The following is a 15,419-nucleotide window of genomic DNA, read 5'->3' on the forward strand; positions in this document are numbered from 1 at the left end:
AATTTATTATAGCCACACTTTTAGAATCACATACTTACTGGTACATAACTTGGCATATCTACAGTGTAAGTAGGATGCAATTTAAGCCATTCAACTAAATCCTTGTTTTTAGGAGCATCCTCTCCCACCAGCCTAGTCCCATCCTCAAGATTGATTACAGGGATGCGAGTGTCTGGGTCCAGTTGGCCAGGAGATGGAATGTTCCTTGCTGGTAGGGCCTCCATATCTTCTTCAAAAGCTTTGGTCACTTCTGCATCCTCCTAAAAAAATATTAACATTGCTATTAATTCTCACTTAAAAAAAAAAAAAAAAAAAAAAAAAAAAAAAAAAAAGACAGTTGCCTTGGGGAAGTAATTTCGTAAACAACTAATGTTAAATGCTCAAAGAGATTCTGTATAGGCAAAAGTTAAAAGGGCTTAAATATTCATACTATGTAAAAAACAATATTGATATTTTAGGGAACTCTGTAAATTTAGCATTTTTGTATACTAAAAAACAGACAGCTAAAGACAGAGTATTCCTGATTAATGGCCACCAAATCTTCCTTTTTATACAAAGATAGATGTTGTTATAAATATATATTACGTTTTGTGAAAAAAAAGTTGTTACATTTTTGAAAGCAGAAGCTACTTAAAACAGAGGCTCAATTTGCTAGAGTTAAAACTTGATATGGACAACATCATTTAGTTAAAGAAATAATAGCTTTAAACACAAAGAAAAAGCTAGTTGGGTAAAAACTGCACATTATTATTAGCCAGAGTATGAAAACACTTTAAACTCACGTTCAGAAAGTATTAGACACAGAACAAATATAAGACAAAAAGGTTGCTGTCTTACTACAGTCAGTGATGTCCGTTTGTTGCTCATAAATAACAGATCAAGCCCTTCTACATTTTTCCTCCTTCCTCTCCTCCTCTTCATGGGTGGTTCTCCATCTATTAAAGAGCCATTTAGTAGATGCCTTGTGGGTGTGCGTGAAAGACCTGCTTGCAGCAGCTCCATTTGAGTTTTAAAGGCATCAGACACAGGTGTGGAGACATTAGGCAAGATAAACTTTGAAGTAATAGATGAAAAATTTGAGGTAGAACTTGTTGCCTCTCGTGAGGCCTTTGATAAATCTACAACCTTTTCTTGTCCATTTTCTGAGACCACCTGAGACTCACGTAACTGGGCAACCATTTCCATAAGATTTCTCCTCTTGGCAGCTCTCTCAGCCTCAATTTCAATCTTTCTTCGTCTCCTCCTCCTCTGACGTGGAACCGATAAATTGAGTGCATCTTCCTAATGAAAAATGACCATTTCCAATTATTAACCAAGCTATGTTTACTATACTCAATTTAAAATAAAAGACTAATTGTGTAACTTTGAAAACAAAGCCTTCATTTCATTCAAAAAAAGTTATTTTTTATTTTTTTATTATGAAAAGAAGTGCATGCAGAATAAAGCATTTTCTGTTGAAATGAGAAAGGTCCATTCTTGCCTTTGATAACTGAGGAGAAGCAGTGATATCTTCACTGCCACTGATGCTGGCTTGACCAACCATGGAGAGCTCTGCAAAGCTTCTTTTCTGCAGAGGGCTGTCCACAGCTGTTGGAGTATACCCAGGTATGAGTCCCTGGAAATCGAACATCTGGCGCCTATTTACTGGCCACTTCCCTTTCAGCACTGCTTCACAGATGTTGTCTAATCGGTTGATCATTACTCTGTCCTGCATAAAAAAATGGTCCATAATGAAACTTTAGTACGAAAGTAGTGTTTTAAACTCAAAATGAGTATAACTACACAGTCCAGCTTGTAAAACTTAAAACATATTCAAAAATAACTATGCTTGTAAGTCAGGATAAACAGATTGCCTTACAAGTTACCACATAGAGAATTATGCGGAATAAAACATCATCAGAATTTAAAAAGAAGCGCACGCTGTAGGAAGGATGACAGAACAGGTTTTCCAGCAGACAACGTACCAACTAACAAACTGATTCAGCACTGTTTTATATCGCTAAAGTTTAGCTGTTAGCAAAATCAACAGTTAGGAAGGGAAAAATCAAACATCTGCAATCAGTATCTTAAGGCAGCAGTTCTTAAGATCCAAGAGGCTGGACCTGGCAAGTCTGTCCTAGGAAGTGGATCCTCATTAGCGTCACTATTAATAAAGTTCAACATTATGAAATGGGCACCAACCTAGGGACATCTAATGAATGTCAATTTTCATTCCATGTCCGTTATCATTTAAAATTTCACTGAAGCGTGTACACTAAAAAACTCTAATCATGTTTATCAGTCTACTTATGCTGAATTTATATAGAATAAGGATTTTTGGTTTCTTTTTGCATTATAATTGGAATAATGTTGATGTTTTTAAAATGTGTACTGGAAGCAAAGAAAAGGCAGGCTCGTTTTGATTTTTCTTTTTCAGTATTTAAGTTGTTCTATGCTAGCCTGCTTGAAGTAGCAGAAACTTCAGAACTATGAGAAATACTGCTGGTTAGGGAATACGAGCATCAGCTTCCTGAACAGCAAAACAGCCCAAGAGCCACTTGCAAATCTCAGCAGCTGCAACAGACTGCTTGCTTTCCCCAGGAATAAGCCTATTAAGAGCAAGGTCCCCCTGCTCACCCTCCTCCCCAAACCAGATGGCCCTGTTATGGTGATTAGTAAGCTTAAGACTATTACTACTTTATTTCTCTCTCTATCCTTACTGCACAGTAAAGGACAGTACTAAATTACGTATGGATTTACTACAAGGTTATGATTTCATATTTTTTAAACATTTTATATCATTAGTTTTGTGCATTGTTACCAAAATAAAATTTAGCTTTATCCTACCTAAAACTGCTGCTTATGTTTGCAGGACACCTTAATATAATTACATCTGTCAACATTACATAATGGCTTAGATCATGTAGGTCACCAGTATTCTTCTGTACAATCTCCTCACCCCAAAATAAAAAGGAGATCTTAAAAATCTCTCTGCTCTCAACACCATAGACTGCTCTGCAGGTGAAATCCATAATCCAAGATCATAAATTTCCTTCTATTAAAAGAGGTATGAGAGGTATGATTCTGCTGACATGCAATTATGGGCCCATAAGAACTAACACCTTTTAGTAGTTTGTTGTTTTAATAAGTAACAGCATTGGCAATAAAACAATTCCTTTCATTTCCTCTGCTAACTTGTAAATAACTGAAGAATAAATATTATTTCACAAATCATTATTAAAAAAAGAAAAAGTCCCTTGCACACTAGAAGTATAGAACTGGAAAAGTAAGGGAGAGCTTTAAACAACACAACAACCCCCATATCTACTTTATATTTAAGATGACATATGTCACTGCATCCCTAACTAACCTTAGGCCAGAAAGAAAAGGCAAATGTTCTCTCATGAAGCAGCTGAACCACAGAAGGATCCCCATCTTCCAGGTAGAATCCATCACGTGTTTCATCCCTCGCAGTACTCATAGAGGCATTGCTTTCTTCATCAAAATTCTTACCCTGAGAAACTGCTCCTGCTGAAGAACAACCATGACCATGCGTTAACTACAAAACTTCCCAATCATCCAATGTCAACCTGTGGTTGACATGCAACAAGCAGTAGTTGAAATGAGTTAACTGACATAGCTGGAGTTGTTTGCACACAAGTAGACTAGCTTCCCCCTTCTCCTCCCCCCCATCCCCACCCCCCAGCCTTCAGAAATGAAGTAAAATTTGATGGTAACAGTTTATGTATGTTACTGAAAAATATAAGATTACCATGCTATAAAACATAGAAGTCTATTCTATGCAGAAGGCTGCAAGTCAAGCTATTAGTATTTCAAGTAAAAAGTAAGGAAAGCTTTTACTATGACATTTTATTAAGTTCTTTAGAATGGTAAAAGTAGGCTCCTCCAAAAAGACTGACAGATCAAAAAGATAACTAAATAGGTTAAACAACCAGACTTGACCGAACATTAGTAATTCAGGCATCTGTTCAGTAACTGTTACAGCAGAGGCTCAACCTTCATGTTTGGCACAGACTGAATTATTGACTCAGTAAGCTATCTTGGAAATCATCCACTGTGGAGGAATACCCCATGGGTGACAAACAGTTCTTCTGAAACTTTATCTAGATACCTGGTACAGAAAAGGGCAGAGGAGCTGCTACATGTGGCTCATCCCAAGCTCCATAATGACTCCTTGTGTGCCATTTATCAGATGGCACAAGAAAGAACAGCTGTGCGGCTCATGCTAAACACACAGAACTATCTGACAAACTTATTACCTTCAGGTTGTGAGGATTCTTCCGATTTATCATCGTCATCCAGCTTCTCTTCTTCGTCCTCTTCTGAACCTTTTTCCGATATAGATTTTGGATCTATGTCTGTACTCATTTCTATATCTTTCAATTCACATTTAACAGAGCCAGGCTCAGCCTCAGCATCACAGTCCTGTTTAGTGTCTTTATCTGCAATAGCTGTCTCCTCTTTGATATCAGACTTTTCTTTGGCTGCTGGATTTTCAGACCCTTCAACTTTAGATTCTGCATGTTCTGTAGTTTTTTCTTCTTGCACTGGTGTGGATGGGACAATAGATGGTGTTTGACTGCAGCCAGCACCCAGAGGGTTTAGAGAAGACACAGCATTTACATTACCTGTCCCTCTGTTTTGAGCAAAGTTTTTGTGGGCCTCAAGAAAAGAGAGTTCAGGGTCATTCAGAATATGATAATCTGTCCTACTGACTCCATGTTTAGCAGCACCAATCAGTAAGTCTTTGTCATGTTTACCACACTCCCACCACTCTGGCAGGTCCAAGCTTGGTTGGCAAAGTTTTAGTCTCTCCCCTAACTGCGGGTGATGGAGAACCTGTTCACGGATTTTCCGTAACAGTTCTATGCGATATAAAGTTCTAGAAGCACGCTCTTCTGTGATCGGCTCTATCATGGTAGAAAGATCAGGTGGTTCTGCAATGAGATCAGTTTATACTGCTTAATATGGATTAAATGTAAATTTCTAAATTATTGCACCTAAGCATCACATTTAACAGTTTTATTGTCTGTTAACAGAGTCATGCGGATTCCTACAGTCAGTAAAACTTACCATCATCTGGTTTCACTGGCATTCGGCACACCCGTCTACACATATTCACAAAGCTATTAAAATACTTTTCCAAACTTTCGTCGGACTTCTTATCAAGCCTGGCAAATGCTCTGAATTGATTCCAATCAAACTGATGTTTTATAGGATCAAAAATAATGCCAAAAGTAGACACTACACGATAAAAATCAGCTTCTTCTCTCCTTGTCCATCTAGTGAAGAAAAAAAGGAAGAAAACAGGGCCAGGGAGTAAACAGGAGTCCAAATACAGTTTGTATGTCTCCAAAACCCTTAAAGGTACACTTTCAAAACAAAAAAAAAGCATTGGTAACACAACCAACACAACCTCAAATGAGGTTTGAGGAAAGATCTCTCCGAGACACTCACTTTTGTCGTTTTTCTGTTATTATAGCTTCCCTTTCTGCTTCTAATGCCCTCACTTCTTCCCGAGGCCGACGTCTCCTGCGGTCAGTCTTCATTAGTGCCTCTTGCCTCATTTGTTGCCTTTTATAGCTGCGCTGATAGGCAGTAATGAGGCGACGCAGACGGGTAGTCAGGGTTGAAGTGTTGGGCCAGTAGAGTTGGCCTAACTCAGCATTGCTTTCGCCGTGCTTGTCTAGAGAATAGAGAAGCATTTGCGCACTGCAAAACCATGACTAAATATTTCAGATGCTTCTATGGCTAAAACTGGATTCCTATTAAATCAGATAAAAGCATATGCTTCATTAATATTGGTGCTTACAAATTAAAAGTGGGATAACCACTTTGGTAAGAAATAAAAAGTCCAACTCAAGAATACAGAAATGCTTGTGAAGTGTTTAGAGATAACTATCTTTTGAGTTTTATTATTCAATGTTTTGAATGCAAACATATTATGAATTCTGTAACTATTTAAATTAAATCAGTAGATCTCTAAATATATTACTAAGAAGATAATTCTGCTTCTGAGGAAATACCTATGCTTATAATTTCCCATTTTATTATTTTCACGTAAACTTGGCAATTTTCTTCCATACTGAGACATATTTCTACAATCATTTCAAGATTATCTCAGCAAAAATATCAACAGCTGCATTTTATGAAATATCCAGTCTTCATCACCACAATTTCCACTGTGTAATCAGAACCCAAGAAAGCCACAGTGTGGAATTATTCACAGAGAGTAAATAATTACTTTGAAAGATGTGAAGCATGAAAAGATTTGGCGGCAAAAAGTTTACAGTGGTGTTTTCAAAAAAAACCACAACCTATTCCCTAATAGGGTAAAATCAACAATCCATTTCTGCCCTTTATATTATTATTATTTAATATAGTCTTACTTGATTGGATTTCTACGGATTCTTCTTTATCCTCTGGAGGTGAGTTTGCAAATTCCTTTGGGAGAAGACAGAAGTTACTTTAGCTTTCAATTTTGACTGTATTTTGTCATTTGACAGAGGAGAAAAATATCCATCTTTCAAACACACAGCAACAAAGTATCTTTCTAAGTGGTGTTCATCCAGTAGCTCAAAAAAATTCAGAATTAAATATTAAGATATTAACAGGGAGAATTAAATATTAACAGGGAGTATCAGTTACAGTATGTGTATGTGTGCGTTTATATATAAATGTATACACATGCATACATATACACACACATGTAATCACAGAAAGTTAAAGTTCTTACATCAATTTCATCCTTGAAAGGAGTTCTAGTTGGCTTATATTCTGGATCTTCATCCTCTCTGTCGAATTCACCTCTATAAGATATTTAAAAGAAATATTTTCAAGTAATTTATTATTCTTCAGAAGGGTCAGATTTTTTTTTTTTAAAAAAAGCTACAAATGCCTTAAGTCTAGTGTACTAAGTTACACATTTATATTTCCTGCTTAACTCCATGTAAACAATTCTACATACTTTTTACATCACACGATCATTCAGATCCTCAGGTAAGATGTAAGCAAACTACGACATACACATGGATGTCAACATATACACCGCTGATAAAATGTATTAATTTTTTTCATGTCCTCCTTACCCATCACCACCATCTGCTAACATGTCTGTCCCTCTCTGTTCAGCAGCTATGGCCTTCGCATCAGGCATGCCAACTCGTTCCAGAAAGCACAGTGCTGGATCAGCTCTCATGGAATTGTACTTCTCATAACCTGCATGCATGGTGTGTGGGGGGGGAATAAAATAAAATAAAATAAAATAAAATCTATGACCACCTGTAAGTGGAATAGTTTAGGCAGTACAGTTTTCTGGGTTTATTTATTTATTTTTAAAATAAAACAAAGAAGTTGTCACTACAATTTCAAAGGACCTATTTTATAAAAAATGGAGGATACTGGGAATCAGCTTTTCATTCATCCAATAAAGTTTTTTATATTGGTAAATTTCATCAGCACAGAAACATTTTCACATCAATATCACTAACAAATAATATTGAAAATATTCGGTTTAATATCTTACTTTATACCACAAGAGAAAAACTTATTTAAGATCCCTTTGGCACTTTCAAAGCCATTCTCCACATTCAACACTCCCTACTGCAAACATGAAGTGCAAATGGAAACACACACACACATGCATTTTCTATAGCTCCAGCCCTGCTGGAACCCTCGATGTAGGCTGCAAAAATGCTGTATACATGGGTTTTACATAAGGCCAACGAACCTGTCTTATTAGGTTTAGGATGATGCATGTCAGTAAGATGACACTGTTCCCTCTATGGTTTTCAAACTGCTGTTTGCTTTTTTACTGCCTAAGTTGACTAGATGGAAAATGGCAGATCCCAACAGTGCACTGCAGGAAAATGATTTTTAGACTAGACTTGCCTCAGCTGAGCCCACAAAACAGAGCTGCTGTACATAGGCAGAACAGCACAATTCAATTAGGATTTGTACTACAACACACTGCTCCTAACTGCTGTAGAGCCTCAAGCCAAACTGTAATCATGAAAGGTTTTATAAGCCATCATTCTCCCCTTTAGTCAGGCTGGGCTGCTGAGAATACCTCTGCGACCTCCAGAGAATTGGGATTATAATCAGGAATCGCTCACTGTATATATCATGCCAGCTCTGCATCCCCAGCCTTTCAAAGTTAACAAGGCTGCATCCCACTCAAGGGAGCCGAGAGTTCTCAACACTGACATTTGTGAAATATTGCTTGGAACAAAGCCCAGGAGGCACTTGTACAGATTAATAGCAGAGGTTAAGCCCACCGTCCACTTTGACACTGGTTGGCAGAGTTAGCAAGTGAAGCAGCGCTGGAAGCAAAGTTTATAGAGATCTATCTTACTACTTGGCTATTATTTAAACAAATATGGTTTTGTTTTATTTACAGCCAAGAAAGTAATGTTTTCTTCTCAAATGTTCTGCAAACATTTAAAAACAGCATCTGATATTTACGACTCATATTAGGTTTTTAATGCAGGCAAGAAACAAGGGAGATACAAGCCAACAGTTCCTTGGAACAATACTTGTTAATATTATGACTGAACAGTCCTACACACAGAAAGCAGAACAGAAAGCGCTACAACTGAGTTTTGTAAAGAGTGAGACATCACTTACCATGTTTGAACACACCAATTAAAAGGGATTTATCCGCCTCCTTATCCCACCAGTCTGCAGGAACTTCAGCATGGAATGGCTCAGGTATCCATATATCTGCTTCACTGTAAAGACAACATTTTACACATTCTCAAAGGTATTATTGTGTTGAGATGTTTCAAAAGAAAAAAAAATACAAAGTCATTTTGTAAATATGTGTTTTGAGAAACTGGAAAAATAATTAACACGACCAAAAAGAAAGAAAGAAGTTAGGCTATTTTGGAAGTGGAATATCAATGGTTATTCAAATATGATTCATTTTAATTCTCCTCTTTAAATTTTGCAATTTGAGATAAAATAATCCTTCAATATTAGCAGAACTAAAAATCTTATTCTATTATTTCCCACACCCATTCCCCCTACTCAAGAAAATTACCCACTATGCTTTAAACACTAATAAGGCTGCTTGAGAATAGACATTAACAGATAAGTTGTGACATTCTTTAAATGCTGCATTATTACAGTACATGTTCTTTATATAAGCCAATATCATAAAGTAAAAAAATAAGCCTGCACTTGTACTAACCTTGAGTCAGCACCCTCTAAGATCTTGTCTGCTTGGTCCCCTATAACTTCTTGTCTTAGATAGTACAGCATGCGGACACGCAGCAGGACCCTGGAGAGGAAGGCAGAGGGGGGAAAAAGTTCTTAACTTCAGGACTGTTTGCCAACAGTGGCTTTTGGCAGCTGCTGCTGTTCATCCATCATCCTGCCAAGGCTGATTAGCCATGCTGTATGGTAGGCTTGAAGCGTGACAGATGGTGGCACATAATCACCTCTGTGTGGTGCTTTCTGCTGGCTTCCAACAGGCCTGCCTGGCAACCGCTTACACTGCACAGAGAGGGATCGAGCTCAACCCAGCCCAGGCGCATTTCATTTAGTTCTACCTAGTGCAGCTTGTGAAGTTTAGACACGTACTCTACCACTGCCTCTGAAGTATTGAAGCAAGTTTGTAAACAACTGAGCAGATGGCTTTCAGTAACTGTTCTGCTTCATTATCTCATAAAATTTCCTCAGCTGCTGCCTTAATACCATTTTTGGAAGCACATCAGAAGTTGTAGGAATAAACGAGATATAAAATCTGGTTTTACTACCTTACAATAAACCCTCAATATGGAATGTCAGGTTTTTCAGATTATACAACTTTTTGCTTCCAAGAATGGAAAACCAAAAATAAAAATCTCTCATTTCCCTTAGGAGATATTAACTATTTTTACTCTTTACAGTTCAAGCTGCTACTTAATTTTACCTGTGCACCATGCAAGTGCTATAAGGAAGTGAAAAATCTTCATTGCCTATGTTTATTTTTCTCCATATCTGTAATATTACAGCCATTTCTGAAACAACTATCAGTAACTGTGGTCACACAGTTTAAACTGGTAGGAGAGGGAATGGCAGACTCTGGATTTTCAAGGAGACTAGAAAAGAGGTCAGCTTTGCAGAAAATAGTATCTACCTGAAAATAATCATCCTCTCCTATGTTTACCCAATTCAGGGCACCCCCTGCTGCCTAGTTCTTGAAGTAAAAACAGTACCAGCTAAGATGGCGATTACTCAGCCTGCCCTCTCACTGTATCCAAACCCATCACAGCAACTGTTGAATTGCTGCTGCTCCTGCAACAGCAAGGGTGAGCAGGGAGGCAGTAACCTGATCACCCAGTTGCATGCAAAAAATTCAGACCACCACCAGTTATGAGAGCTCCTCATCAGAGAGCTGAGGCAATAGGAACTATATCCAGTTTTACACATGTTATTCAAGCAAACCTCAGAAGAGCACAGATTTGAATGAAGGTCATGTCCACAATTCAAAACATGTCAGACATGCTTCTTTTTGAATGCATGATATCTGGGACCAGTAAGGTGTCTCTGCTCCTTGTGTGGCAACATAAACAAGCTGCTGAGGGTCTCTATCATCTTAATATTAAGCAATAACAGCTGTTACATCAAGTCAAAGAAGAATAGGAGAGAAACAGTAAAAGCTCTTTGCACCTTTCAGGAGTCCTAAGCATCAAAATAGCATTAATTTGTTATACAAGGGCAGGACATTGGTTCTTATAAAGCCAACTGCTACTGCTACCTTCTGACGGAATTAATTCAAATTATCGATTGACTTCCACCTCTGATTTTACCTGGGCTAAACATGTTGCTTCTACAATTCACTTAGTCCTAGTATATCTGAGGAGTGATGGGGAAAGATTGCAACTAAAAATATACTTGCATAGAAATTTATCAAGCAGCCTTCCTGGTCCTTGTAATTGTTATATGGTATTATTACAGAAATCACATTAAAAAAAAAGAGTTTAAGTCTGACCCACAAACTGAAACAAGCGGTGAGGACATTAACTGGGAGATTAAAAAATGTTACAGAAAGGAATTTAATAGCATTTAGTCTGAGTGAAATGTAACAACAGATCTGAGTAACAGTTTGGAAAAAAAATCAAAAAGTTTATTTGGATGTGCACTTGCTAATATATTTCTGCAAATATCTGCTTTCTTCAGTTGAGAATTAAGCTTGGTTGGTGTCTTGAAACAAGCTGATAACCCCTTAAATGCCTCTCCTCCTTCACATCACACCCCCTATTGACAGGCCCCAGGTACTTTTCAATACCCATAGTTCCTTTCCAATAATGGAATAGTATTAGTGAGAAACAATGTATATTAAAAAGATAAAACAAGGTCCACCTTCCAGTAACACTGTATTACATTTGTATGGTACTTGTACATTAAAGCAAGAGCATTAAACAAAAAAAGAAAACGAGCTTTTGGGGACAGGTTTAGGTTAGGTTCAGGGTCTATAATGCAGGATAACCATAAACAAAACTGAGATGGAGAACTAGAATGCAATTGAAGGAAGGTGATACAAAAATAACTAAGACATTACAAAGTGAAAGCAAAAAATGTAAGAGATTCTCTTCAGAGACATCCTTTCAATAGTAAGGCAAAGTAATAGCCAAACCAAAAGGCTTACAGTTTAATAATTTTGCAGCTAGAAATACTTGATTCAAACTCCCAGGTTTTTGCAAGAGAGCTTTGTGAGAATTTTTATTTGTAACAAAGCAGGAAAAGAAGAAACATTCTGTATGATGTGAAGAGCAAAGGAGGAAGGGAGGGAAAGAATAAAGAGGAGATGTACACCCACACATGGATGAACTATTACATGAAAATCTGGAAACCAAGAACTTGATATCTGAGCTTAACAAGTAAGGAACAAAAAATAGAGTTTGACCAGAGAGAACCCTACAGATAGGTAAGTTACAGATCATTTATGTTTAAAGATACACAACTGTCAGGAGAAATAGACTTGATATACATTCTTTCCTTTACATGGTAAAAAGAAGAGAATTGTATCTGATCCCATCCAAATTTTGCAAACAGAACAAGTTTTCTTAACTGTGTTTTAAAAGCTGATCACTTGTAAAGAGCTTACAGAAATATCCAGACATCTGTTAAGATGACTCTTCCCAAAGTAAAAGCCATAATGACATTTACATCCTACTAAATGGCCCTGCATTCTACTAAAAATATCCAAATGAAGTTGTGGATATTGTAAAAATAGACAGTAAAAACTAAGTGAAATATTCATTAATACTTACTTATTACAATGATGTTTGAGATGTTTCTTATAGCTGTCTTCTTGAAATAGTACATCTGGATTACAGGTTGTCAGCCAATCAGCATCTTGCAACATTGGCTGTGAACTCTGGGCTTTTACTTTCTTGCCTTTTCTTCCTCTGGGCACTGGTGCAGACAGACCTACGGAATCCCCCAGTATCTCTTACAATCTGTATAGCAAAACTTTCATTTTCATTTTCCAAAGTATATTACAAACAGACATTAAAGCTAAGCATCACTGTTATATTAATTCCTTTATGGGCAATGCAACAATCAAGAAATGAAGAGCAACACAACTTAGTACAGAAAATTGCAAAACAACAAAATTGACTGAAACTCCCATGCAGATTTAGGTGTGAAAATTTCAGAAATCCAGAGAGCTAGCTAGAAATAGTATTATATAAATATTTCTTGTAAAAACTCTCATGAATATGAAATGCCATAAAGGAAACATGTTTTAAGATTTCATGCCATTTGAAAAAGATTACCTCGCAGAAGGTGACATACAAAAAATATACTGGAATTTTTGTTCAAAATTGATTTAAAGAAAAGAGCACTCCCATCCTACAAGATGTCTGAGGGAGACTTTCCCTTTAACTACTGACCCAGTCAAAGCCCACCTTACTCATAAAATCTAACAAGAGCCTACGACATGTCAAAATGGCTATAGTTTAAAATAAATACATAGCATAACTGAAGGAATTCTTTCTTATTTACTAACATCATTATTTGATTGTGGTAGACATACCGGAATGATTAACCAAAGCTCGAGTTTGCCCATCTGCAGTTGGAGTGATCAGATCCCAGATGAAACTTTTGATATTTTCATCCCCTTTGTAATGATTAAGACAATATACCAGGATAGTCCGGCAGATGGTTTCCACATCTTGTTCTGTTAGCTGACGTTTATAGCGCCCATGTGAGAGGATGTCAGTCCACCGACCCCAGCTACAAGAAAAATGTGTTCAATATAAAAGCCAGGGCACTGGAATTTTCATTTGTGACTTTCATTTTAACCCCTGGTGCCAGGCAGGTTGGGACCTCCTGAGTTAGCAGTGATGCACTTTGCATTTGCAGTTTATGTCTGGGAATCCAACTTCCAGGACAAGAGTTAAGAATATTTATTTTACAGAACAGGCAGTAACTTCACTGCTCACAAAGCTAAAATTGAACAACAATCAAAATAATAAAGTACATACATATAACACTAATGTTCCCAGCAAGTTATGAATAGGAAATTCAACAAATTCCTACAGTCATGGTTTTGGAGAAATCAGTTTTATTCTGAACCTGAAATTCATTACTAGCAATTGTTGTACGAAACTGTGGGCAATAAGCAACTTCCTGAAAATAAGAGTCATTCTGAAGACTACCATGTCGGCAACTAAACATAGCTGTCTGCTTGCCAAGAGATACAGTTCAAATTGGAAAAGCCAGTGAGAAAAAATATTAAGTATTCAATTAGTTAAATTTAAGTGGTGCAGAAGTATCAGAATCTGTTTGAAAACTGTTGACTGTTGATTTCGTGACCATATTTTTCTTTACAGATGCACTGTGTTATTCACCACAGCCCTTAGAAAAGAAAGATGAAACCTTGGCAATTCAGGAACTGTTTACACTATGAAAACCAGAAACAAATATTCCTCTCATCACAGAAGTGCATATTTTACTCATGAGTTCATATTCATTTTGGAAGTTCCCAGATACTTCAAGTTAAAACCCACATATATAAGGAACTTAATCTCACTGGCACATACACATTGTAATGAGGTAAAAGAGAAGGAAGAATAATTTACTATATGTGATTTCCATTTTCAGTTCTTTACCCACAACTTGATCTGTATATTCTTACCCATAAACCAGCAAATTCTTCTCTACCCTGAAACATTCACTTCGTGCATAACCCTGTGATTTGTCTTGAGGCCTACGAGGCTTTATGCTAGGCTTTTCTTCAGAATCACTTTCCAGGTCTGAAAATTCCATCAGTTCGTCCTCCTTGACTGCACTGTAGAGTCTGGTCTGCTTTCTTACTCTTGGTGTATCAATAACTAGGTTATTCTAAAATGAAAGAAAAAAACATCAAAATTTAGGAGGAGGAAATCCTCATTTAAAGGAGCTGGAAACTGATAAAACTCTTACCCTTCCATTTAAGGCATCAATATCCAATTCAGCCTTCTTGGCCCACTTCTGCCAAAAATTAGGGTCATCCAAGGAAATGTCTGTCCTGTTCCCAGATGCAACAAAACTAGCCTAGTAAATGTGAAAACACATGCATTGATTTCTTAATTGCATGCTATCCTGATCACATTTTATCAAATTTTCTCTGAATGTCAATGCACACCTTAGCAAATGTTGAGCCTTTTCCTTCAGACTCAATAGTAATTGTATGTGTTCGCCTTAAGAGAATCTGATCAATATCCTCTTCACAAAACTTAGATCCTTCATCTTCCTCATCCATCAGAGCACCATATGCCCCCTTTCGAAGTAGATCTTCTATTTCTTTTTTAGAAAGTTGTTGCACCTGTAACATGTATGAGAAGATTTTTTGATATTAGTCAATGTTTACATCTCACAGCATCATCAGATTGATTGTCCTTTTATTTAGCATTTTAAGAAGTAAACTTCCAAAATAATGCTTTGTTGGACAATCAAACATCCGTGCCAAAGTCACCTTTAAAAGAACACCACTGACAACTAAATTCTTAGGGTGAAGTTATACACGTGATTTGTACAATTTAACAATTCATTGTCACTGAATCCCCTTAATTTAAGGCTGATAACTAAGAGATCCCTTCCGCAAGCAGATTCAACTTATTGCCTGATAAGGACTAAAACAAAAAAACAAAGCAAAATTACTAAAATAAAGCGGACTGCAAGTCCAGAAAGTCCAAGGACCAACACAATGTAAAGGGTGGAATGAAAATGAGGAGGGCAGCTGTGGGAATAAGAGTCCACCTGCCCCCTTTTGGCAATAAGTGAGCCATTAGATAGGCTGAGCTAGTTTATGTAGCCTTGCCCTTAATTAACCCCACTTTAAAATGTATGCTGTACTCTATCTGAAACCACTGCTTTCCAGTAAAAATATAAGCAATAAATGTGTAGCACATCCATATCTTTTGGAAGTCAGGCACCTTAATGTATCA

General features: G+C 37.0%; 1 protein-coding gene across 5 annotated transcripts in view; it reads right to left on the bottom strand.

Moving 5' to 3' along the window:
- Positions 1–15,419, bottom strand: part of CHD7 (chromodomain helicase DNA binding protein 7) — a 130,832-nt gene that overhangs the window by 3,817 nt on the left and 111,596 nt on the right. For 4 of the 5 annotated variants that reach the window (XM_062570334.1, XM_062570337.1, XM_062570332.1 and 1 more), the window contains 17 exons: positions 14,618–14,797; positions 14,416–14,526; positions 14,129–14,334; positions 13,025–13,224; positions 12,258–12,417; positions 9,191–9,280; positions 8,626–8,729; positions 7,089–7,218; positions 6,737–6,809; positions 6,390–6,444; positions 5,458–5,686; positions 5,074–5,282; positions 4,260–4,937; positions 3,350–3,510; positions 1,481–1,708; positions 838–1,281; positions 39–260 (listed from right to left, as the gene is read on the bottom strand). In XM_062570334.1, coding sequence (XP_062426318.1) covers positions 39–260; positions 838–1,281; positions 1,481–1,708; positions 3,350–3,510; positions 4,260–4,937; positions 5,074–5,282; positions 5,458–5,686; positions 6,390–6,444; positions 6,737–6,809; positions 7,089–7,218; positions 8,626–8,729; positions 9,191–9,280; positions 12,258–12,417; positions 13,025–13,224; positions 14,129–14,334; positions 14,416–14,526; positions 14,618–14,797 — 3,480 coding nt within the window. The remainder of the gene's footprint in view (positions 1–38; positions 261–837; positions 1,282–1,480; positions 1,709–3,349; positions 3,511–4,259; positions 4,938–5,073; positions 5,283–5,457; positions 5,687–6,389; positions 6,445–6,736; positions 6,810–7,088; positions 7,219–8,625; positions 8,730–9,190; positions 9,281–12,257; positions 12,418–13,024; positions 13,225–14,128; positions 14,335–14,415; positions 14,527–14,617; positions 14,798–15,419) is intronic. The other variant, XM_062570336.1, reaches the window with a different exon arrangement.

The sequence above is a fragment of the Rhea pennata genome, chromosome 2, assembly GCF_028389875.1.
Source record: "Rhea pennata isolate bPtePen1 chromosome 2, bPtePen1.pri, whole genome shotgun sequence".
Classification (NCBI taxonomy): Eukaryota; Metazoa; Chordata; class Aves; order Rheiformes; family Rheidae; genus Rhea; species Rhea pennata.